Below are 25,942 nucleotides of genomic sequence, written 5' to 3'. Positions count from 1 at the left end.
CGCTAATCACTCCATTAGACCAAATAAACCAAGCCAACCTTGTTCAAACTCAAAACCCATAACCCGATCGATCAATTGGGTGTGTTCTCCACAGGTTAGCAGGCATGAATTTATTTTATCCTTGAAAAGACTCATTGTTCTTTGTTCTTGGATAAAAATATTAGCAGAACAAAATTAGTGAACAATAGACAAGATAATTTTAGAAAAAATTTGTGCAAGTAGGGTATCCAATCAAAAGAACAAGTTATCGAAGGATTTACAGAGCAGCCCCAATGAAAGAAGAAACAACAGTCGCACCAGCTTCTGAGAACAGAAACTATCGGAAATTATAAATTTATTAAAGCCCACTTTGATTGTAATAGAAAATAGTAAAAATAGAAAGAATGAAGAGAACAACATGAAGAGAATAAGAAAAAAGGATCTAAGAAGCCCAACCTGCTTTGAGTAAGGAGGAGCTGATGAAAACTCTCCACCATCTCCACAAATCCCCGATTATATCAGTGAATCTCTGTTGCCAAAGCATAAATAAAAATGTCAATATCATGAGATAATATAGAAACGACATAATGAAGAGGTGACACTTTCCACAAGACCTCTAATCAATTCAGAGAAAAGGAAAAACTATCAAATTGCTTCCTCATTATGTCATTCAGTTTGTAAAACCGACCAAAATAAGCATGAGTTCCAAATTTTAAGGCAGCAGGTCTGTTTGGTTATAAAAACAAGGGATTTGTCAAGCAATTTCGAGCAAAGGTAGTTTGTGGCTGGATTTTGCACTTGGGAATGAGTTTTTGGCTTCTTTTTGTCTTATTATTTTAATTCATCTGAGGTGGCTGTTCTCGCATGCAAAAGTGAGCCTGAAATGGCCTAGGGATTTGGTAGGCAATTTGGCCTGGAAGATATTTCGCTATGAATAGGTGACAATAGCCACACAGGTTAAGTTGTTGGCAGTTTCTAACTTATTCAGTAACTTTATTTGAGGTGGCTATTGTCGTATGCAAAAGCTGAGATTTTATATGGTGTAAGCCCTTGTAGTCCCATATTTTTTCAAAAGTACTGTACCGACCACATCATAGGATATATGATGATCCAGATAGAACACAACGTAAAAAGGTTGTTACCGAAAAATCAATTCTATAGGATGATCCCAGCCCTCCAATCTACAAAGGTTTCATAATATGCAGTTCCTCTATAGATCGGAGGGTTGGGATCATCCTGTAGAAATGATGTTTTTGCGCACAACCTATTTACCTTGCGTCCCATCAGGTGGACGGTTTGGATCATTTTATAGTGTGGTCCGTACAATATTTTTTGAAAAATACGGGACTACAAGGGCTTACACCATATAAAAAGTCGAAGATGTGAGCCGTGAAACATAGGAAAAAGGGAAGGAAAAAATTAAAGCTTTGAGGACAGCTGTACGCTGGAGTGTAAAGTGAAGAGTACCACTGTGATAACAGGTGGCCTTCTGTGTGTTTGACGGCTGGAAATAAAGCAAAGGGCTGGGCCGTGGGACATTAATGGAAATAACTACAAGGTGAGGAAGAATTTAACCCATAATTCACGCTTTATATATAGTATAAGGAAACACTTTGTAATTGATGATAAAAGCATTCACATAATTGATTGTCTAATCAAAGCAAATTTTGCATGGCTATGGTACCCTCTTTAGATTCATTAATTCCGCTGTCAATGTTTCATCAAGACCATTTATAAGAGAGATAATTTTTTTTTTTTCAAAGACAACTTCATTGCAGAAAAAGAAACCACACCCAAGACCTCACCTCCACCCCCACTCCCACAAATGAGATGGTCAATTAAAAAGGGTTAAGAAAACACTATAATACATACATATGCACCATATAAAATACGAGAAGTACCGTATTAGTCTTGCAATGTGGCCCTTGCTGATTTAGACGGGATTGCACCATTTTTGGGCTCTCTCTTCAGCTCTATGTTTCTAGAATAATAGATTGAGCACCCCCCACGCTCATTTTCTCCCCCTCTGTCGCTCTCTTCTTCAATCCTAATGCCTCACACATGTCACCAGTTGGTTGTTTGTTGGACTCAGAAAGACTGAACAAATATGCCACTTTATACCCTTAAAACTTTATATTCAAATGTTTCTGATTATTTGCAAATAATGATTGTAATAGTTTCTAAATAAAATTAACTAATGGCTTTCAGAGGCACCTTTCTGTCCTCCTAAACTAGAATGGATTTGCTAGGGACTGTCGCGGAAGGCATTTCGCATTCCCGCGGTTGCATAACAGAGCAGCTACTATAAATGAAGTAAGTGAATAGGGACAAAATTAAGGGGACTAATACCCCCTCCCACTTCCCGTGGCTAAAATACCTATATGTTAAGTTTTAAAGGCAAAGAAAAACGTCAAAGGGTTCTCACAGAAACCGTTAAAGGAGGGATTTTATCCGTTTAAGTGGGGGGGGGGGGGTATCATTTTCGAAAATTAATAAGAACAAAATATGTGGAAAAGTGATGATTTCTCATTTAAGGTGGCTGCTCTCTACCTTATATTGTTTAGGTCATTTGGCTGGGATGCAACTTGGTTCAATTTTTCAAAATTCAGGTCGAGCATTTACCATAAAATCAGGTTGAGTTCGGGCTGATGCCCCTATAATTGGGTGATCTAAACCATTCATTTATTCGGCCGTGCTATTTTTTGGGGCACGGCCCAGCCCAACAAATGACTGGCTTAGGGCATGTTTTTTTAAGATTTTGAGAATTAATTTTAAGTCCAAAACAGATTATAAATGCAATTTCGAGTCCAATGATTAGTTTTGGAAGCAAAAAAACCAATTCTAAAAGTCCAAGATGAGAAGTGCTTTAGAACATCCAATTATGTGGGCCCCACTTTCTTTGGCCGCAACCACCAATGGCTGGGCCCATATGAAAGTGAAGGTCCCATCTCCCCTCACACCTGCCCACAAAACTACAAAAGCTTCTATTTTATGTGCTCATTCCAACCCTTTACACCAAACAAGATTGAAATTTTTCTTATTTTCCCAAACCCCCCCCTCTCTCTCTCTCTTGCCAAAGCTCCAATATGAACCAGAAAACATGGCCCTTCTCATCAGACACTATCCGATTCTCCATTCTTCCTTCTCCAAAAACCCAAACCCACCAAAAACAAGAACCCCAAAAGAGAAGACTCAATCAAATCACTCCACATAAACCCACTCCCCCTCTTTCAACCCCTCCCCTCAATCCCAATTTCTCCTCCCTCCCTTTTGACATTCTCTCAAGAATTGCAGCCCCTTTCACAGTCCCAACCCTTTTAGCGGCGAGCGCGGTATGCCGATCATGGCGAGAGGCGCTCCGGCCTCTCAGAGAGGCCATGGTTCTTCTCAGGTGGGGGAAGAGATTCAAACATGGCCGCGGTGGGGTCCGCCCTAATCTTGATAAGGCCCTTGATTCTTTTCTCAAGGGCGCCGCCCGTGGGTCCACCGCCTCTATGGTTGATGCTGGGTTACTCTATTGGGAGATGGGTAAGAAGGAAGAGGGGATTTCTTTGTATAGGAGGGCTGCTTTGTTAGGAGATTCTGCTGGACAGTGTAATCTTGGGATTTCTTACTTGCAAGGTAATGGGTCTTGAGTTTTGATTCTGATTCTTTGATTCTAAATGTGTATTGTGCTTAATGTTTTTTGTTTTGGTTTGATTCTAATTCATTGATTCTAGTGGTTTATTTGTTACAACATACAAGCAGGATTTGAATTCTAGTTTTAGTCAAACTATAGTCCACCTGAGATTTTCGTGGGGTTTGAATGTCTATATAATGTAAGGCCCGTGGCTTTTTAGAAGTACTAAATATTGAATTGATGAATGATTAGATCACCTGAGCTTGGGCGTGGTGCAAAGATTTTCTTCTTGTTTCTCTACTTTTTTGATCTATAATCTTCCATACTTCCCTCAATCATCGACCAACCTGACCTTCATCTTCTTCACTTCCATCTAAACCTTCAACCATCGACCATCTTTAGCTTGTAATCCATTGACCTAATTCTCAACCCTAGCCTACATCTTTACCCACAATCTCCACTTTTCCAGAATGTGGCACCTGTAAACCATCATCTGCAGCCTTCAACTCATTAACCTTAATCCCTACTCTTAACTTAGTGAATCATTTCTGGCCCAAGAAACTTTTTAAGAACCTTTTCCCAGTTTACTAAAAATCCTAAAACTTTTCTTAAAACCATCCGTTTCTAATTCTAATTTGTTAAATTTTAAAAGATTAAATAACAACAGCTTAAACTTTGGAGTAATTGGGTGTTTCACATATTATCGGAGCAATTTCCCTAGGTTCAAAACTCCTTGATATTAAAAAATTCACATATAATGGCCAACCCAAAAAAGAGGGGCCACATGTGCAACTTGTAGGCCAACCCTAAAAAGCAGGGCCACACGTGAGGGGAGTGTTAAAGTATAAAATATTAAATAACACCATCTCCAACAGCTTAAGCTTTTGGAGTTATTGGTTGCTTCATATACTTAAACCTCAACACCCTGATTTCAAGCCCTAAGCATTAAACCTCAACGCCCTGATTTCAAACCCAAAGGACAATTGTTTCCTTACAGTCCACCCTAGTGGATTGTCCAACCTTTGAACCTCTCTACCACTCTCAAATACCCTTTTTTACCCATTGATTACCTTATGAATACCCTTAACCCTCTCCAAAACTCTTTCTCATAGATCTAAACCCTAGACCCTCCCTTGCCTTGGTTGTTCTACGTCAGAATTAAGGAACAAATGATTCCAGGCTACGGTGTGTTCTTATCTTGGGTTTCATCCCATTTAACTCTATCATAACAGTCCTGAATTCCTATTCTCAAATTTATCGAAGTCTGCCCCTTAGTCCATGCGCATTCCTGTAGCCTAATCAACCTAAATCCGAACCCTAGAACCCCCTTGCCTTGGCTGTTCTACGTCATAATTAAGGAACAAATCATTTCAGGCTCCGGTGTGTTCCCAAATATTGCCTGTATCTTGGGTTTTCAGCCACTGTGTTATGTCGGATTCCATTGGAAAGTATATATAGTTAGTTACATTTCATATACTTGTCTCTGTAAAACATTTTACTTGGTGGTAATACGGTAACACTTTATCATATTTGCAGCTGAGCCTCCAAAGCTCGAGGAGGCTGTAAAATGTTTCTATCAAGCTGCTATTGCAGGTCACGTGCGTGCTCAATACAACCTTGCACTTTGTCTGCATCAAGGTCGTGGCGTGGGGTGCAATCTTCTAGAAGCTGTATGACCTACCCTCTCATTTTTTTTAATTTATTTTATGTGTGAGCTCTATGAATGTTTATTTAAGGAAACTGCAGGAATCTTTTTCTTTCTCTGAGATATTCTTACTCCCATCGACATGACCAAGGTGCTTGACGTTAGCTGTTCCGTTTTCTATCTTGTACATTAACTTTAGATGTTCTAAACTTGAACACATGCTTAAACAAGCTTGGTTTTACCTTTTATTAACTTATCTTTCTTTTGATTCCCAGGAAATCTTTTTCTGTCTGCCTTTCAAGTTTTCTATGATTTTTTCTGTTATCACCCTACCTGTTTGTAAATATCTTGGTTCAACACATGGAAGTAGGAATTCAGGGCAACATATCCCTGGTAATGGCACCTAACATCACTGGTATATAGTACTTCATTTTAATTATGGATGAAATTTATAGTAATGTAGCTAGAGGTTTAAGTCCAAATCTTCCCGTCTGCAATGGCTTGTGCCCACTGCGCTGTGACTTTGCCCACACGTCCCAACCTGTCTCTCCGTTTTTTGGTAGGTAAGCTGGGATCGAACCTGCGACCTCAAGGCTGAGAAACAAAGCCTCAACCATTGAGCTACCGTCCCAACCCCGTCCCAACCCCTCTCTTATGCCCTTATATACATCAACTTATAGATCACTAACCTGCTGTGTGGATGGAAATTCACAACTTTGACTTTGTATTTGTTCGTGGGGAAACCTTGGTAAGGATTTCATATATTTTTTCTAGAAAAATAGAAAATCTTATGGTTTTTGGAAGGAGAAAACCTCGGAAGGGGGCCTGTCACCATCCCATAATGCCAACACCTCTCCCTTCGTGAAGAATGGAAAGGGCTCCTCATTCTTTGATTCTTTGTACGGGTAAACATAGGCATAGATGATTTGCTGAAATGGCACATGGTGGTGAATATGGGGAGAAAAGATGATAGATAGTTCGAAGCGGGAAAGAGCATAAGAAAGTGGTGATCAAGAGGCAAAAGTCATAGGATTTATGGAGTTACTTCAGATGTGGGTATGTGAACTTCATGTATTGAAAACAGTGTCACCTGTGAGAGGAAGATTGTTCAAAGAAAAGAAGAGGTGACAACCTCTGCCATTGCAATAGGAAAGGACCGTCCTCAGACAGAGGTTTGCATCCTTTGGGATAAGCAGATGGGAAAAGAGATGAGGGGAAACAATGATGATGGTATTCTGGTTGTTCAGCTGGTGACGATAGGATGAACATAACAGACATATATGAAAATGACTGTCATTCATGTCTGAAACAGAGGTCTTTCTACCTCCCTTTTCTCTTTCCTTTTTTGACCTTTTCAATTTTTTTCAAGCAGGTATTTTATCAATCACAGGAAAATCTGAAAAACACATACAAAATGAGCCAAAAAGAAGCATCCCTCCCCCTCTCCCTTTCCCACTCAAATTCTATTAGATTTCCAATACAACATATACCTTCTCACCTTTTCTTTGCCTTTCCTCTTCTGGCACATCTTTTTTTTTTTTTTTTTCTCATTATCCAACTTGTCACCGTCAATCTCTCTCTTGGAAATTTTCTTCTTTGAAATGGTCAAATTCTGTGCATTTCTCGTGGTCAAAGCATCTTACATCATCTTGATGCCTCATTGATGTCACCACTTGATTGTAGTCAAAAGATAGGACAAAACATGACATCTTGAGACCATAGTTACCGGAAACTTCCTAGTAGGATGGGAAGCTCGCTTATCCGGAAACTCGCTTTGGAAGCCAAGTTCTTCTTTGTTATAACTTACCAACTTCTCCAAAAGCTTAAGCTGTTGGAGAAAGGCATTATTGATCTATTATACTTTAGCACTCCCCCGCACGTGTGGCCCACTTAGCAAACACGTCGCACATGTGGTCCCACTTTGGGCCGACCATCGCATGTGGATTTTTGCTATCAGGGAGGTTTGAACTCGAGACCTTTGGCTCTGATACGATGTTAACTTACCAACTTCTCCAAAAGCTTAAGTTGTTGGAGAAAGGCGCTATTGATCTATTATACTTTAACATTCTCGCTTCCCAAATTTAGGGTAAGCGCGCTTCCTATACGCTTCCCACACGTTTCCTCTTAATTAAGAGTACGTTTCCTATTTAGGTGATTGTTTCTTCCTAAATGAATATTTTTTCCTTTTGATAAAGATGGGTCGTATTTAAAAAAATGCATTTACAACTTGGAAACTGATCTTAAGTTTCGAATGAAAATTATGCGGATATTTTTCCAAAAAACTGAACATTTAATATACATGAATAAAACATGTGAAACTGTAAATTTCTAAAGCTTATAATTCTAATTATTCAATTATTCATGAACTCTACTTTTCTACTTGCGATCCTTGCCTAGACCTGGCAAAAAGTGACCTGGACCCACGGTCCACCTGGCCCGCCCGTAAATTATGGGTCCGGGGTCACCAATCAGTGACCCGTTTGAAATTGACCCGCGGGTCCACCCGGCCCATCAAAACTGGGCCGGGCTGGGTGGACCCCGCGAGTGCCCATAGAGAAGAGCAAAAGTTTTATTTTGGCCTCTTTTTTCCGTAATTGTCATAAGTTTTGAATTTTCTTTGTAGTTTTTTCGGTAATTGTCATATTTTAGTTCATTCTTTTGGTATTTTTTTCGTAATTTTTCTACTTTGCTTCCATTTTTTCGTAATTTTTCATTTAAAACTTAGTACTGGCATGATTATTATTTATTGCTAGCCACCTCTGCACAAATCGTACTTATGCCGATCTTTGCAGCAAAGGATGGGCGACAAGTAGCATCGGCGAAGGTGGCTAGCAAATCCCTATACAAAAAAAAAAAAAATCTTAAAAAATACGTCAAAAATCCGGGTGACCCGCGGGTCGACCCGGCCCGTACGGGCCGGGTGCGGGTCCAAGCTCAATGACCCATAAGATTTTCCGGCCCGTTTGACTCAGACCTGTACGGGTCGGGTCAAACCCGGCCCGGCCCGCCCGTTTGCCAGGTCTATCCTTGCCTATATTAACCCCTTCTCCCGAACCTACTTGTAGCCTACTCTTTTTATGTACTTCAAGTTCGCTTCCAATGAAGCTTCTTGCATGCTTCATGCTGACTTTCAATGACGCTTCACGCACATTTTCTCTTTACTTTCTTTAGAGCTTTTCGCTTCCTGCATTTTCTATTTTCTAAACCCCTCATTTCCCGCTTTCGCTTCCCACATCACTTCTCGCAATCCAGATTTTGATGTTTAGACTGTGAAGGCCATCTCCTTTTTGCATTGATTGTTTGTCTTTTCTCCAAAGATTCTTGCTCAAGTTCTTGATGTGTCCCCTACACAGGAACATTGGATGTATCTTCATGATAGCTATGCGCTAGTCAGGTATGCTTTATGCATCTCCGTGCTTAACCATTCAACCATAAACAGGGTACTTGTACTTTGTTCAGATTATTCCATCAAATTTACATCTCCTTTTGATAAGCTTGCTTTCATACAACGTCAAGATAAAGTTTGGCATATTCTTGAGGGTCTTGGTGGTGAATTTACAATGTTTGTAGCATCTTTTGTGATCGTACACTATTTCTTGCTTCTATGAGGTATATAACCTTCTTATTCAGCATGAGGCATAGCTTTTCTATGGAAACTAGTCCACTCAATCCCGGGCTGAGTTTTTATTTGCTGATGCACCTTCCTCACATGACCATGGATGGGGTGCAATTGCTGATGATTTGGACAAGGTGGAGGGCAACCATACTTTCAACCTCTCTTGCGGCCTCCATTTAATTATGCATCTTACAGATATGGTTTTAAATTTCTACGAAACTGGCACAGAACGACTGAAATGTTTCCATTTTCATACCAACCGAAATGCATAGTGAAACCGAATCGGAATTGTATTAGTAGTATACTATATTTGTATGTGTTACATAATTATATTTATATGACTTTCAACTGAAACATGGTGTATGTATTATGTATAAATATTTATATGAATTACATGTTAAGTATTGTTTGTACTGTATTATCAGACATGCGCGACAGCGCATGTCACCTGTCGCGCATGTCACTGGGGGTTCCATAGTTGTCTGGTTTAGCTGATGATTTCTCAGTGTGTACTTGTGTTTATTCTAGCATTTTCTGAAGTTCCTTAAGATTCTATCATTTGCATAAGTTTCCATAATTTTCTAGGACTTCCATCAAAATTGTCAATCGAAACCGAAACTTTTCTATTTCTGGTGTGACTGAAACTGAGCTTCTCATTCTCGTAGACCAGTTACCATTGGACCTCCATGTTCTATTTTTTACGTTGCTGACCAACAGCTTCAAGCCTCTTTGATTATCGTGTTCCTGTTACAACTGCTCTAGGTGGTCTTTGTTAGATCTATGGTTTCCTTAACCTCACACTGTGCAGGGTTATGCCGTGCTTCCTTGAAACCGAAATGTTTCAAAGAATGAATTTTAAAAGTCACAATCTCACCTGGAATTGTGAATCCTATTTTTTCTATTGAATTGTAAGATTTGAATCATAAATTGTAAGCTTCACTGAGTAATTACAAGATTCAGGAATGCATAGGGGGAATGATTTCAAGCATAAGATTCAAATCATCTCACAAAGACAAGTTTAGGTGAAATAGTATACTGAGGAATGCAAACTGTCTGCTCTCAAAATGGGTGTGTGCTTTGACATTTCCCTTCAAATATTGTCTGGTATTTCTATTGCTGTTTCTTTGAGCTGCATATTCAATGTTCAAAGGGATGAGGTGTCTTTTAGCAATATGACATTTCTTCCATTATATCAGCATCATATGTATTTTGGTTCTATATGATTAATAAAATGGATTCTGCATCATCTCCTTCTTCATAATTTCTTTTTCAGTTCTGTTGGGTGGCCTCATTTTCCATTAATACTTTCACTGTCTTTGATGTTTTTGTTTGGATAGCAGACTCAAGAAAGAAAAAAAAAATGGTTTTTTTTTCTTTATTAAATGATATGATTTTTCTTGAATGGTTTTATTAAATGATATGATGTTTTTTGAAATCAGGCTAAATGGTATTTGAGAGCTGCAGAAGGTGGAAATGAGCGTGCAATGTATAATACTTCCTTGTGTTACTCTTCCGGAGAAGGATTGAGGCAGAATCATCGACTAGCAAGGAAATGGATGGAACGTGCAGCCAATTGTGGTCACAGTAAAGCTCAATATGAACATGGTCTCAAACTCTTTTCTGTATGTTCATACCCCTGCTCTACTTAATTTTATTTCATTTGTGTTTTTTGCCTGTTTAAGGGCTTGTGTATACTTTGTGGGCCTTCACCCAGCTTTTCTTTGTCTGCTACTGTGGGTGCATTCCATTGTCAATTTGCGTAGTGTAATCTTTGGCAGCCAAAACCAAAAGAGCGAACTTTGGTTTTCTAATTGGATAAAATATCAGCAGTCATGTCTTACCAAGTTAAACAGAAAATAGTACATATTTGAATCCTTTCTTTATGTTTATTTTGTTCATTTGAGGCATAAGTTGCGAATCTCTATTTTATATTGCTCACTGTGGTCTCACTCTTGGTCCCATTTTCTAAATACTCTTCATTCAAGTTTCGACTTTAGCAGCCTATGTTGCATGGATTCATCCAAATGGGCCAACTACATGCATGGCATTTGTCGGACTCCGACACTACGTGGATTCAGTATGACAGTCTAGATCTCTTTCATCTAACTTCTCTGAATGTTACTAACACAAATTTATAATCACCACATGTTTAATGTCATTATATGGAAATTAGACACTAGATTTACTTAAACCTAGTAAAAGTCTATTTCCGAATCCATGAATCTTTTTTCACATTAAATTTTATATAAATACTTGGTACCTATATTAGATTCCAACACTCGCACATGTACCCATGCAAATTAGTAGCTATCAGATTGTGTATCCTTTTTGTGGTGTCCAAACTTACGAAATAACAGAGGTAGAAAACATTTGAAGAATATCATATTTCCTTTTCTTTTATTTTACTTTATATATCAATCGTAAATATCCTGATTTCTGCTGTATTTAAATGTAGTTTAATTATCAAAAACTATGATGAGATCAGCCTTTTCTAAGTTCTAATTGCATTTTTATTGCTTGTTATGGCTGTAGGGTGGGGATATGTCAAATGCACTCTTATACCTTGAGCTCGCCACACGAGCTGGTGAAACTGCTGCTGTCCATGTCAAGAATGTTATACTCCAACTGCTTTCGCGAGCTTCACGAGACCGTGCTATGCTATTTGCTGACCGGTGGCAACCGACTCGGTTGCGGTCTACTCGGTTACAATTGTATGCTTCTTCTAAAATACATTGATATTCTTTGTATTTGTGTAACTCATCCAGTGGTATAGTCATATATGTTTATAGACAGACTCTTATTTGTGCTGTGGATAGTAATGTTGCTGGATGATCATGCATTGTCTTTTTCCAAAAGAAAAATGAGAATCAATTACCACATTTAGGCCATGTTTGGCATTCATGAAATTTTTTTCTTCCACGCAATATTAATTTATCAAGTGCTGAGACAAGGGTAGGGAAGATGGGGGGAGAGATTTGAGAAGACACGAATGAAGAGAGGATGAGAAGTGGCTAAGAAATAGGGAAAAAAAATAAAACGTATTTTGAGTGGAGATTTTCCCCCCCTTGCTTTTCAGCCTTTTCTTACCCTCTTGTCACTCAATCCCTCCCAGGAGTCCAGGACTCTACCTCTTCCACCCTCCCTTACAATTGGGTAAGCTAATATTCCATGAAAAATAAATTCATAGTTGCCAAGCATGGCCAAGGCTCTGTTTGGATTGCAAGAAAAACATTTGTTGCAGAAAAACATTTCCCTGGAAAATTTTGTTATTTCCAAGATTTAGAGAGAGAAATGATGTAGTTATCACCAATCAAAAGAAAAAGAAAAAAAGAAAACGAAAGAAATGATGTAGTTATGGCTTATTAAGGAGATCATTATAATTTGAAGTTCCCTCTAAATAAAACTTGAATTGCAGTGGTTAGAGATACTTTTTTTCATGTGTAATCTCTAGAAAATTCCTGCAATTCAAACTGGTTTGTTGTTTTTTTGGCTCGATAAGCAGAATTAATTTAGGAAATAATATACAAGAGCAATGCCTGGAGATAGAAACCCAGCCCAGCCCAAAACAAAGAGAACCAACACAGCAGAAAACAACAGCGCTGTTGGGCTAACAAGTGAAATCTAAATTGAGGGAATCCATCAACATCCTCATTCAGCAGAGACCTCAGGGGAGGCAAGAACAGATCACTGGAGACATCTTGATGATTTTTACTTTTCAGGAAATCACAGAATTTGTAGTCTTTTCTCTATATGCCCTGATACTAGCTCAAGGATTTTCAATCTTCAGTTGGTAACATCTTGAAGAATCTTTTAATTTTATGCCAGACCAATTTGACCCACCAAACATTAGGAGGAGGGATTTAAACCTAACTCTGTTTCGGGCGAGTTCTAAGGACTTCAAAGACCCTATATTACTTTGAAGTTCTTGCTCAAGTCTCTGTTTGAAGAGTCCCCAACACTCCTAGAGTGATCCCAATTGACTCTGCTGGGCCGTACAAACACTTATGTGTTATCCCACCATTGATATTTGATCCAACATCAGCACACTTTTTCAAAAGCCTTTTCAAATGCAGCTGTTGGATCAAATATCAAGGGCGGTACTTCTGTCGTACCAATAATTGTTTGTACGCCCATTCATCATATAATTTCTTAGAAAAGCCAACCCGATTTATTTTCAAGTTGGATCAGGGTTGAGCTCTTCTTCAACCCACCTGACCCAAACCCGATTTAATTCCACAAGCTATCAAACCATGGTCGTCTATATATCAATTCCCCGTACCATGTTTGTAAACTGTAAGGGCCCGTTTGGATGCCATGAAGATTTTGATTTGGATTTCTCACATTTGCAGCCCTTTTTGCATTTTAATTTGGATCGGATCAAATTCTTGGATTTCTAATTCAGCACTTGACAGTGAAAAAAAATCAGATTTCTAAATTTGCTGTGGAAATTAGAAATTAGAAATCGATAGATCTGGCAGTTTCCTTCACCCTCTTTGCTCCTCAACCTCTCCCCTCCACTACAAAGTACCTCTTTCCCTCTCTGTCTCTCTCCCTCTACATGAGCTGCTGGATCTATTCAATTTGTATTCAAAACTCAATTCCAAATCCAAATAGAAAATGGGAGGTATCCAAACGGGCCCTACTAGCTTTTGACAAATATTTTGGAATTGTATTGCTCCCCCCTCACTAGTAGGGCTCATGTGCGATTGTATAAATTTTAAGGATTGGGTAGTATTAGAAACATAGTTGGTACTAGATTTGGCCAAAGAGAAAATGACATGAACTCTCACTTAAGCTTTTTTATGTGCACTTATTTAGAAAGAGCTTTTTGAAGTTTATGTGCACTCATTTAGAAAAAGCTACCCACAGCCAATTGAGTACTAGAACTGTGTACTAGAACTGTATCTACACTAAGGAGATTCGTCTCATTATCAAAACATGGTCGTGCAGATATCAGTCAACTATATGTAGCTAGTTTTATATTCTGATTCATTGTGTTTGTCCCCATGTATTTGCTTCTTACTTCTTTTTATAATATACCCAACAACTAGGCACTAGCTAAAAAATGCCCAGCTGTTGTGGTGTCATGTGCAGGGGCCCACCTCATAGCCTACATGAAAGCAACCTTTCTACTCTCTTTTTGTCCTTAACCAGCCCCAACGTTTTCCCTATTGCCCATCATATCCCCTTCCCTTTCCTTATCCAACCAAGCAAACCCACCCCACACTTTCCCTGTCCAAAAAAGTCCAAAAAAGTATAAAAATAAAGAAAACAAAATACCAAACACTGTATTTTGCTTCAGCTCAAATGCACCCGCCATGAATGAACTCCGAAAGCTTTCTCTTATTTCTCTGGTAGCTTAGAAAACTTGGATTTTATTTTCCAAGGAGGAAAGAACATGTATTCTTCCATTCATTCCTTGGAAAATTGTTTGGGGCATGAAGATTTGCAGGGATCTCTAGATGGGGCTAATCTCCCTTTAGATGCTTGTTTGGTTCTCACCACTGATCCTAAGCCTCGTCTCAGATGGACGGTTGAGCTTCATGATCGGTTTGTTGATGCTGTTACTCAACTTGGTGGGCCCGAAAGTTAGTATTCACACCCCCCTTTTTTTTCTTCATTTGACACATTTTTGGTTTCTGCATTTGAGTCATTCTTGGTTTCATTTTTTGCATTTTACCCATTTGATCTTTTACTGTTATGTGTAATGTGGCTTGTTTGATTAATGATATGATCTAATTTTAATCTTTATATGTTAGTTTTTTTAGTGGGATGATTTTGTGTATTTTAATCCTAGTGGGCTTGAATGACCTCTTGTATGCTATGTAGATTCATCATTTGAATCTAGTTATGCTTGTTGTTTGTTTGATTTCTGCCATAATGATTCACAGATGTATATTTTCTTCTGGAGATTTGACTTGATTGCTTGCACTATGCAGCAATTTTAAGAATTACACAAATGTTACTGATGTTCTACCTTTCAAAAAAAAAAAAAAAAAACCAACTGTTACTGATGAATGAGAGCATTTTTATGGGAAAATTATTAATGTCAGCTCTTAAAATCCGTAATTTATTGTTTGCATTTATTTACTAGGTTTTGCTGATGGTTTATTTTATTATCATTCGTTTCTATTAGATTGATAAAATTAGATAAAATAAGACACAAAAGGGTTCATGATTGGGTATGGAGTCCCTAATCGTAATTTAATCATAATCTACTCCAAAATCTGTTGATTGCTCTGCCTTATGGTTGGATTCGTGATGTGTGTAGAGATCTAACCCAGTGAACCATTGGAGGAGGTGGAGAGTTTCGGACTTGGAGAGAAATGCCATAGAAGATCCTCTCCTTTTTAATTTGATGGAGTTCAGGGAGTAGTTATCGTTGTCGAATGTGGAGCACCGGCAAGAGGTTGACTCTTTTTAGTAATGAAAGGTCCTGAGTCTCAGCTTTTGTTGTGGTTTTATACAACCAACAAAGGCAGTAATCACACATTTTGCATCGTCGAGCAGCAACACAAGATGGAGATCACACAAGCAGCGACTAAATAATCTTGTGGGGGTTTGAAAGCCCATACCACTATTTTGGAGGAAAACTCCGATATGACACGTAAAGAAGCGAAGTTTCTTCAACCATGCAAAAGAGCCGAGGCTCTTTTCAGAAAAGATTTTCCAAAAATTTACTTTATTCAAATCTATATCTTTCCTTCCTTGTATCATTACATTATATAGATGGCCAAAATCCAAAAAATAGAAACCCTAAATGTTAACTTACCTAAACAATTAATCTCTATCTTCCATCTAAAGCAATACAAGTAAAAGTTAAAAACAGTACTAAAAGGGATTTGCTAAGGACCATCGCAGAAGGCATTTTGCGGACGGCTGTTGCATGAGAGAGCAATCACATAGGCTCACTTTTCAACAGATTTTGTCGGATTCATTTAGGGGCCGTTTGTTTGGATACGCGGATTTTAGAATCTTGGATTTCCTCAAAACATTGGATGGGAGACAAGAGAAGAAAGAGACGTCCGTTTCACTTCTCTTTAGAATCTTGGAATTTAAGTAAGAAATCCAGGTTTTAGAAATCTCTCCCCCATCTTGAGATTTCTAAAACATAGAAACATGGGACGATCTCCTACTCTCTTGCTGATGGAAAGACGGGTGAGAAATCAGAAAACGACGGTTGGTCTCCTTCTTCGCTCGTCCCATCTACTATTTTGAGGAAATCCAAGATTCTAAAATCTGCATATCCAAATGGCCCCTTAATTCATTGGGACTTCTTTGCATCCAGTCGACTAATGTGCTGGGCCAACACCCCGCTATGAAAGACTTATAATCAATTTGTTGATATCTGATTCTCGAATATGATTGCTGGTCGGGGTGAGGGGCACATACTGATCTATATGGATCTTATTGTGCGCAGTCCTTCTTCGCATGATCAAGGAACATAACACTTTTTAAGTTATCCATAAATTCTCGTCTGGTCACAAACCTCTCATTTTTGTGAGACAATCATCTATGGGAGGAGTTAGGGCTTGAAATCGATGGCAGGGATCTTTCACCACCAATTGAAGCCTTAGAGAAGAATATAGGTTTTTTATTCGAGGTATGCATGTGTAGTGTTTTTTTTTTTTTTTTTGAATTCAGAAATGGGTAGAAAAGCTAATCAGCAGGATTCACTTTTTTTTTTGAAAAAAAATGACAAATTTCATTAATATTAAGATAGCATTTGGGACCAGGAGTCCCACCCTGCTTTACAAAATATTAAAGATTAAAGGCATGGGCATACCCGAGGCCATTCCAAAGATGCCCAAATAAAGAAAAGTACAATATCCAAGACTATTCCTTTCTTCCTTTCAGCAGGATTCACTTTTAGACCCATAGATCCAATGAATCATGTTTATTCATAAGTATCATGGATCCATGATGGGACCCGTGTGACCATACCACCAAACAAGCAAGGGAGGCAAAACAGATGTCCCTTAAGTTGCATGGTCATCCTCTGATTCTCACTATGTGGATTTGATGAATATTTTAGGGTTTTGGGTGCCCGCAATGTTTTGTTAATGATGGGACCTGTTCATACTAGGTTGGCATACCAAGTAAGCCTCATCTTATATTCCTTAGATCTATAGATTATTTTTGGAATAAAACATGTTCTAGTCCTAAATTGAAAACTAAGATTCATGCATACTAGATCCTATTACTTCCGTTCAAAGATAGATATATTCCCTATTATATGCATTTCTTGTTAGTTTTCAATTTATATGTAGAGTAAAGCAGGGGTTAAGGCAGTTTGGCCAGTTTTATTAATTTTAAAGCAAGTAACCATCCAGAACCTGTGGATCGAAGGCGAAGCTATCAACATCATCCAGTGGCTTAATAAGGAATCTCTCCCACCTTGGACATTCAAAGAAATCTCTATGGAAATTCATGGTGTTATCTCTAGAATGTCAAATTGTTCATGTTCTTACATTCATAGGGAAGGGAATAGCCTAGATGATAAATTAGCAAATTTTAGGCGGACTTGCAATGATCTCTAATGCTTTGGGATGAAATGCCAAATCCGTGATTTTGTTGTGGGGATGCGTCTTTTCTGTCTATTTTGTAAGGGGTTTTCCCTCTTTTTATTTATATTTATACTTGTTCGAAAAAACAGTAATGTAGGATTCTTGAAGTTTCTATTTTGAATCAAACAATTGAATCATGGTTTCATATGCATATCCACCATATGGATGGAGCTATTGCAATGTCCTAGTCAACAATTGGGCTTCAACACCGATAGTACTTATTATTTCGGATGTTTGGATGATGACAGAACTTTATTCTGTGCCTGTAATTAACTTAAATGACTCATCCGACTTCTTTAGTGATATTTTATTCTTGTAATTAAGTTAAATAAATCATCCTAGTTCTTCTTTAGTGACTTTATTCCATTGAGATCTTGTTTTTGTAGAAGCCACACCAAAGACCATCATGAGAACCATGGGTGTAAAGGGCCTTACTCTGTATCATTTGAAGAGTCACCTTCAGGTATGTTTCTCAATTTTGCTTACATGCAATCCTGTTGTTCTGAAACTCAATAATTATGCTGGCTTTCTGTTTTCAAGAGATCAGGAAAATAAAGAGGCTTTACTAGATTCCATTTCTTTGAAGTTGAAAACGTTATTCATGTCAGATTGAACTCTCTCTCTCTCTCTCTCTCTCTCTCTCTCTCTCTGATTACTTCGTATCTTTTCATCTCCTTGTTTCGTACAATTCTTTCAATTACTGGCTATAAAGTGAAAAGTGCTAGGAAGATCTACACCTTTAGGCATTTTCACAATCCAACCATGTTTTGTAATATATTCTTAATTCCTCATTTTGTAGAAATACAGGATGGGGAAGCAAGCAGGCAAGGATTTCACTGACAACTCCAAAGATGGTATCTCTCTCCCGCTCTTTCTCTCTTCATATGTATAGGGGAGTGTTATCTGCATGACCATGTTTTGATAATGAGACAAATCAGCTTGTTTTTCACCTTTTTAACCAGCTGTAAAAAATCTATTACAATTCCCAAAAAGCTCTTAGGAGCCAATTAGAGAAGTGTAAAACAAGGTAATTCGTCCCATTATCAAAACAAGGTCGTCAGGATATCAGTCCCATAGAAAGGTGTTTCTAGTCGGCTGACTAGATAACGTTATCTAGTCCGTCGGCCAGAAACACAGTGGACCCATATTGTGTGGATGATCCAAAGCATTCATTGATAGGCCCTGCCATAGATAGGGTGTGCCAAAAAAATCAGCTCCATAGGATCATCCTAACCTTTTGATTTATACCCGTCCATTTTAACCTCCACAAATCAATGGGTTAGGATGATGCTATGGAGATGATTTTTTGGGCACACCCTATCTATGTCAGGCCCATCAAATGAATGGTTTACATCACCCAAACAATGTGGGCCCACACATATATCATACACGGACCTATTGCATGGTTAATTATGCAATTGTTTCGTGCTTATATATATATATATATATATTTTGAACTGCTTCAGAATGTTGCCTGAATGACTATCATTGGTTGAACATGATTGAATATGTAAATGGCTATCAAGCACTGATGTTGGTGGGATTCATGACTTTTTCATGCCATGTGTTTCCCTAGGATCTCAATTTGGACCATTTAGCTATCTTCTAAACAGATTTCTAGTAGAAGAATTTTCTAGAATTGGAGGGAGAGTGTTCGAGTCCACTTTCATTTGTACTTCCATGTTTGAGAATTACATGTCTTAAAGTTCTACAAATCATCTTTGCTTTCCCACCTATACGGATACGTGTAAATATTCTTTCAAATACCTCTGGGATACAGTTATTAGACATGGAAAATTGCAGAGTTTCAATTGAATAGAAAAAGGAGAAACGGAAACCAAAATGAAGTTAGTAAAATTGGATGATTCCCATGCGATGCAATCCTTACCATTGGTGTAATATAGGTAGCTATATATATGGTGAAGCTCCTCATTTGCAAACCACCTTTAGATCTTGTAGCTTCTAGTGTTGCGTGAGTTCTTTGAGAAATACAAGGCAATATTTCCATTCACTTGAGTGCTTCCTTATGAAAGTCCCTGTGTTTTTCTTGTCATAGTTTGCACCAAGGTTTCATGTTTCAGTTTCGGTATGCATTTCAGTCGTGATAGAAATGGAAACATGCCAGTTTCAAATGAACATTTTGGTGAAAATCCTGCAAAACCAGATAAACATATAGAAACACATGAAAATGATGGACATTGAAGATGAAACTCGAGGAAGTGCTAGAATAAGCACAAATACACACTAAAAAGCCATCACACAAGCAATTTAAACCACCCATAATGGTTTAACAACATCAAACACTACCAGACATGCGTTGTCACATATGTCTGGTAATTTTAGTACATATGTAATCTATATAAATATGCATACGTACTACATACACCATATTTTAATTCATATAAATATAATTATGTAACACATACTGTTGTAGTACCACTACTAATACAATAAATTAATCAAAGATATTTTTAAAATAATTTTTACATTCTTTAATAATTTATAACAAAGATAGAAAATAGTGAACAAATTCAACCTAAATTATATATATAAAAGGTCATATCCAAATCTGTGCATGCCTTGGTTTTGTCAATTTTCTAAAAGTTTTATGATTTTTTAATTTTTCAATAAAAAAAATAAAATTAGTAATGATATTATAAAATAGAGTATTGGAAAGGGAAGAGTAAGTGTCCTTGTGTGCTTCTTTGTGTGAGATCCTAAATGTCATTGAAATGGAGGGTGGAGGAGATCGGCCTGGAGAAGAAATTGGTAGAGAAGTAGCCCAACAAACATAAAAAGAGATATGTACAAACAATATAAAGCTGCCCTTACAAAAGGTTGCATAATTTGACTCTGGAAAATCACTCCTGATACCATTATGGGGTTGTAGGAGAGGGATGGCACAATATTCAATGACAAAGTGATGACCTTGGACAGTTGTGAGGATAGTCATGATTTTGGGCATTGAATAGGAGTTTAGAGAGTTGAGAAATAAGAATTATGTTGTCAATGGTAGGAATGGCAGATGATAGTAGAAGAAGTGTCATCGGAGCTAGACGGGAAGGGCTTACAGGTTGTCCTTTCTCCATGTTTTGTGGGAGACAAAAGGATGGAGAAGATTCTATAGCCAGTGAAGGGGATAGTCACTTCGGTTTATCTACCAGTCACTCTAGTAATTTTTTCTTCTTTCGCAATAAAAGTTGTCATTGAGACAAAAAGATATGTGGACCTAGAACCAGAAATCCAACCACCAAGAATTGTTTCCCACTTATTTTCCATCAACTGCCTATATAACTAGTCAGAAAATTCATATGCATCATGGGGTTGCAGCTTCATGCGATGCAGAAAGTCAGGCAACTGGTTCATCATCCTCATCGTCAAGAATGATGGCTCAAGACTTGAACGAGTAAGTCATTAACTTGTTCTTTTTTTTTTTCTGAATTGTAAGTCATTAACTGTATTTATCTATTTTCTTACAACCTTGTTTTCTCCCTCACATCCATGCTTTTTTCAGTGGTTACCAGGTTACCGAGGCATTGAGGCGTCAAATGGAAGTTCAAAGAAAACTGCATGAACATCTGGAGGTCAGTTTTTTCACCTCCAATCTAGAGGTGGTGTCCTCATAATTCACCAACCCTTGGTACTAAATGTCATTCGGATTTCCTTGACCAGGTTCAGCGGCATCTCCATCTTAGGATTGAGGCACAAGGCAAGTACTTGCAATCCATACTAGAGAAAGCCTGCAAAGCTCTTACTGAACAGACTTCAATGTCAGCTGGGATTGAAGCTGCTAGGGAAGAACTCTCAAATCTTGGAATCAAGGTCACCGATGATTGCCTTAATGTTCCAAATGACACCGTAAAACTACCATCTCTATCAGAGATTTTGGCAGTTTGTTTGGAAGAAAAATCTCTGAACAGACTACCTCCCCAGATCACCGACTGCTCTGTCGAAAGCTGCTTGACAACAAACGGAAGCCCAGGAAGGATATCAGTGGTGGGTTCACAGGCCGCAATGAAGAAAAGATCGAGACCCATGTTTAGCGATGGTGATTTGATGATACCTTGGGAGAGTGATATGCCCAAGGTGTACAGTGGATGACTAGCAGCATTTGATTGGAAGACCCAAGTTAAAATGTTGTTCAGTTTGTGATTGATTCGACTAATTAATTTCAGATCTGTATATTGCTTAGGTGGGTGGGTTTCTGTACTGGAGACACTATTGCTTTGAAATGGAACTAGACTCGAGGCTTGAATTTTGAGCATATTTGGCATCTCTCAGTTTCAGCATGGGATAGAAAGGCTACTGTGTATTCTTCATGATTGATTCTAGTGTTCTGCAAGCTCCCCATTGCTAATCTAAATCTTAAAACAAATCTTGCACTGTGGTGGCCCGTTTCAACTATATAATTCAAGAAGGCCAGCACTGGAATTCAACCATATAACCCTCACAATTCAAAGCTGTTGAATGCTTTCAAAGCAATTTCAATTTTTTTTTAACTTCGTCATAACCATGCTACTATAGGAAATAGGAAGAAAAGAATGCTATTTTGCAAAAATCTCATCCGAAATATGAAACAGAATGAAAATCAGTACTTTTTCTTTGGGGAACCCAACACTTCGATAGATCGAGGCACTAAGATTATTTGATCAAAGGTGGGGCCAATGGAAATGGGTTGACATGTAGTTGCCAATCAGTTCAACGGGTCTGATCATGCCATGTGGCATATGTGGGCCCAAAAATTAATTGTTAGAAGACAGCCTCACAGAGATATCTTGGTGACATTTATCGTACTGAATATCTCCATAGAAATTAAAAGCTAAAAATTCCTCCCCATCAGGCATCAACACACCCCCCGGCCAGGCTCAATGCTCCCTTGGAGGTCCTTAGTTGAAGGCTTTTATTAACAAAATGGATGATGGGTTGGATGGAGATGGTGGGTCCCATCCCATCAAAAAATGAGAGGTAAAATGGTGGACCCCACCATATCAAACCAAAATAAAAAAAATGAGATGTAAAATGGTATGCAGCACCCATGCTATGCATAAGGTGTGAACAATTTCACAAAAAATAATATTCCATGGAAAAAATCCCAAGACTAGTCGGTTTACAATTTTCATTATAAAAGCGGGAAATTTTCAATTTTGGGAAATAATTTCCATGGAGAATGAGTTTACAAAATGCTGGAAAATTCCAATAAAAAATTTCTATTGAAAAAAATTACTAATAAAAATTTTCCATGGAAAAAACAAAAAAACACAGAAAGAAAACTTTCTATACTGGAAAAAACAAAAAAACACAGAAAGAAGTTTATTAATTTCTATCCTCAAAAAATCCAACAAGTGAAAAAGAAAATTAGTAAACCAGTAAATATCATCAATGTTGCTTCCATTAAGAACCAATAAATATCACCAATGTTTTAATTATTTATTGTGACAGTAACCCTAAAACCCTTCAGGCATCAGGGAATATTTTCTTTTTCTATACTCATGCAATGAGCCTTCTCTCACTCCCAAAACCTGCTCACTTTTGTTTCAACAGTTGGTGAAGTTCACCAGCAATAGCTTCTTAAAAGCAGCAACCCTCTCTCTCTCAAAAGAATAGAAAGTATTTTTGTAAATTTTTGATGGAGTACTGAAATTTTCTTTTATCTCCTCAAACAAATTTTACAACAGGGCAAGGGTCATCTATGTAGTGTTATGTGTAGGTACACTGATGTAAAATTTGGTGTTCTTGAAGTCGTCTAGAAGCGGATTGTAGCCATCCTTGGTCCTTGTCTTAGAGGGCAAACCGAACTCTTCCATGAAAGCAGCAGTGTCAAGCTACATACAAACGGCAAGATTAGATGAAAAAATATAGTAGGCAGAGAAGAGGCAAGCTAAACACCATTGCAATCTGGTTGGAAACATAATCATATATTTTACAGACGGGTGAATTTTGTCACCATCCTTTGATCATAGAACGGATGATGAATGGAAGTAGCTAGACTTGATTTGACCAAGGAAACATTCAAAGAAAGTGAGACCCATTTCCAACTCTTCACCCAGAGTGGTATTTCAGACAGGCCATTTATCAATAAATAACATAAAAAGGAATGATATTATGATAACCTACTCATGGAGAAAGCATAATGAAGTTCAACTGTGCCCACCCCAATTAATGTCAGCGTGATTTGAGACTACAATTCAGGGAGACCAGCTTGTAGATGCCATAGTATGAAAACACTCCCATCAGAAAATCCTAACCACGTGAATGTGGAGCACTAGTTGTTAGATGACAGCTAACCATCAGGGAGAGTGGATCCTCGGAGGAGATTTTAATACAGTCAGATATCCGTCAGAGAAAAGCACCGCAACCTCAATATCTACCAGCATGAGGAAATTTTCTATGTTTATTCAGGATACGGAGCTAGTGGACTTGCCATTGGAAGGCGCCTTTTACACATAACCAATAAGGACCGATTGGTTATGTGTCGATTAGATCGGATCCTTCTAACCTCGAGTTGGGAGGATCGCTTTCCGCTGATAACTCAGAAGGCCTTCCCAAAATTTCTTTCTGACCACAATTCAATTGTCCTCGAGATTTTGGATTTTTCGGGAAGGCCTCGGCCATTTCGTTTATGTCTTGACATTCTGGAGATCCCTGGAATAGAAGAACTTATTAGACAATGGTGGGAAGGCATCGTGATATAGGGATGGAAATGCTTTATCCTGTGTAAAAAACTTCATGCCTCGAAACTCAAAATAACAGATTGGCAAAAAACATTGGACGAGGAAACCAAGCGAGTAAAGGTGGAAACAACTACTGCACTAGAAATTTTGGACCGAAAAGAAAGCTTCGCCTCACTTTCTTCGACTGAAAAAACGGAAAGGTTACTGCTTCTGGAAAATTACGAAGAAATTCGGAGAGAAGAAATTTGATGGCGGCAAAATCAAGGGTTACTTGGCTTAAAGAAGGAGACAGGAATACAAAATTCTTCCATAAAATAGCAAATTCTAGGAGAAGGAATAATACTATCTCAAGTTTGAAGGAGGGAAACTCATCAATTGAGGAAATGGGTTTACTAAAGAAGACGATAGTCGAATTTTATCAATCCCTTTACTCGCAATTAATTTGCTGGCGTCCCAAGTTAGAAGGGATTCAGTTTCGTACTATTTCTCTTGGTCAGAGGATCTGGTTAGAGCGGGATTTTACAGAGCAGGAAGTGGAGGAGGCACAGTGTTCTCAATGGCAAGTGACAAAGCACCTGGACCGGATGGTTTTCCAATGGCCTTCTTCCAAAAATTCTAGGAACTTCTGAAAAAGGATATTATGTTATTTTTTATGGAATTCCAAGAGAAAGGAGTAATCAGTGAGATAGCTAAAGCAACATTCATAGCTCTGATTCCGAAAAAAGAAGGGGTGTTAGGGGTTAAATATTTTAGACCGATTAGTTTAATTCACAGTATCCCGAAAATTGTATCCAAAGTACTTGCCCGTAGGGTGAAAATTTACTTGGGCAATATCATCTCACATTTTCAGGGTGCCTTTGTGGACTCCAGGCAAAATTTGGACGGGGTTCTAATTGCAAATGAGATTATTGACTCAGTAAGACGAAGTGGTAAAGCTAGGATATTACTCAAGGTGGATCTCGAAAAGGCTTATGATCACATTGATTGGGAGGCAGTTGATTTTATTCAGGATCGAATGGGTTCTGGCACCAAATGGAGGATGTGGACGCAGTCGCTAATTTCAAACAATAATTTCTCCATTCTTATTAATGGATCTGCGGAAGGATTCTTTAAGGGTTCTAGGGGGTTGCGGTAGGGTGAGCCGCTTGCTCCATATCTTTTCATCATGGTGGTGGAGGCCCTAAGTCTAATGCTAACCAAAGTTGAAGAATCCGGTCTTTTTCATGGCTTAGCAATAGACCTGCTTGCTGACTTGATCTCCCATTTGCAATTCACAGACGATACTCTGGTTTTCTTGCAATTCACTCCCCAGGCAATACCCAATATCATAAGAGTTTTTACATGCTTTGAGGCTGTCTCGGGCCTTAAAATTAATCTGACGAAGAGTATGCTTCTGCGAATTAACATGGAGCAACGGCAAATCCAAAATCTTGCGATATCCGTGGGTTGTACGGTAGGAACTTTTCCAGTAACAAATTTAGGAATCCCCTCGGGGTTTGGCATACCATCCGCATCTCAATGGGATCCGGTTATTGAAAAAGTAGAGTGAAAGCTTGTGAATTGGAAGAAAAAATACATATCTTTGGGGGGGGGGGGAGAATAATTTTGATAAAGGCAGCTTTGAATAATATGCCGGTATACTTCATGTCGCTCTTCAAAATTCCGGTGAAGGTTGCTTTGCGAATTGAAAAGTTACAAAGAGATTTCCTCTGGGACGGTAAAGGAGAATTGAAAAAGCTGCGGCATTTGATTAATTGGGATACAATGACAAAATCTAGAAGAGATGGCGGGTTGGGAATAGGGAAGCTTTGATTACGGAATAAATCACTTTTAGGGAAATGGCTT

The 25,942-nt window shown here is 38.3% G+C and overlaps 3 protein-coding genes across 5 annotated transcripts in view; 2 read left to right on the top strand and 1 right to left on the bottom strand.

Annotated features, from left to right (window-relative positions):
- Positions 1 to 2,985: 2,985 nt before the first annotated feature.
- Positions 2,986 to 11,694, top strand: LOC143862170 (F-box family protein). 2 transcript variants are annotated; one of them, XM_077373168.1, is made up of 4 exons: positions 2,986 to 3,600; positions 5,135 to 5,268; positions 10,299 to 10,481; positions 11,392 to 11,694. In XM_077373168.1, exons 1-4 carry the CDS (start codon positions 3,066 to 3,068, stop codon positions 11,593 to 11,595), a joined length of 1,056 nt encoding a protein of 351 aa, XP_077229283.1. In that variant the 5' UTR covers positions 2,986 to 3,065; the 3' UTR covers positions 11,596 to 11,694. The 2 variants fall into 2 exon arrangements, with proteins under 2 accessions (XP_077229283.1, XP_077229284.1); XM_077373169.1 differs by lacking the exon at positions 11,392 to 11,694 and adding an exon at positions 8,597 to 8,637 and having other exon boundaries at positions 10,299 to 10,414.
- A 2,389-nt stretch (positions 11,695 to 14,083) lies between these two features.
- LOC143862171 (protein PHR1-LIKE 3-like) lies at positions 14,084 to 21,690 on the top strand. The gene is made up of 6 exons (XM_077373170.1): positions 14,084 to 14,447; positions 17,813 to 17,889; positions 18,226 to 18,280; positions 20,757 to 20,832; positions 20,941 to 21,010; positions 21,099 to 21,690. The coding sequence occupies exons 1-6, from the start codon at positions 14,258 to 14,260 to the stop codon at positions 21,525 to 21,527; spliced, it is 897 nt and encodes a 298-aa protein (XP_077229285.1). The 5' UTR covers positions 14,084 to 14,257; the 3' UTR covers positions 21,528 to 21,690.
- LOC143862168 (NADH dehydrogenase ubiquinone complex I, assembly factor-like protein (DUF185)) overlaps positions 19,150 to 25,942 on the bottom strand; it is a 53,532-nt gene continuing 46,739 nt past the window's right edge. The window contains exon 14 of one of the 2 annotated variants that reach the window (XM_077373166.1): positions 19,150 to 19,578. In XM_077373166.1, the coding sequence (XP_077229281.1) occupies positions 19,522 to 19,578 (57 nt within the window). In that variant the 3' untranslated portion in view covers positions 19,150 to 19,521. Of the gene's footprint in view, positions 19,579 to 22,797; positions 23,249 to 25,942 lie in introns of those variants that run through there. The other variant, XM_077373165.1, reaches the window with a different exon arrangement.

This window comes from Tasmannia lanceolata, unplaced genomic scaffold, assembly GCF_043159265.1.
Source record: "Tasmannia lanceolata isolate RefF3 unplaced genomic scaffold, GAP_Taslan_0.1 ptg000037l, whole genome shotgun sequence".
NCBI classification, from domain to species: domain Eukaryota; kingdom Viridiplantae; phylum Streptophyta; class Magnoliopsida; order Canellales; family Winteraceae; genus Tasmannia; species Tasmannia lanceolata.
This window is presented reverse-complemented; position numbering and strand designations above follow the sequence as displayed.

Excerpts from the sequence above, each read along its gene's own strand:
- LOC143862171 (XM_077373170.1), top strand. The coding sequence starts at position 14,258 with ATGTATTCTTCCATTCATTCCTTGGAAAATTGTTTGGGGCATGAAGAT. Across the intron at positions 14,448-17,812 it reads TCAACTTGGTGGGCCCGAAA|AAGCCACACCAAAGACCATC; the intron begins GTTAGTATTCAC and ends TTGTTTTTGTAG. Across the intron at positions 18,281-20,756 it reads CACTGACAACTCCAAAGATG|CTTCATGCGATGCAGAAAGT; the intron begins GTATCTCTCTCC and ends ATGGGGTTGCAG.
- LOC143862170 (XM_077373168.1), top strand. The coding sequence starts at position 3,066 with ATGAACCAGAAAACATGGCCCTTCTCATCAGACACTATCCGATTCTCC. Across the intron at positions 3,601-5,134 it reads TGGGATTTCTTACTTGCAAG|CTGAGCCTCCAAAGCTCGAG; the intron begins GTAATGGGTCTT and ends TCATATTTGCAG. Across the intron at positions 5,269-10,298 it reads GGTGCAATCTTCTAGAAGCT|GCTAAATGGTATTTGAGAGC; the intron begins GTATGACCTACC and ends TTTTGAAATCAG.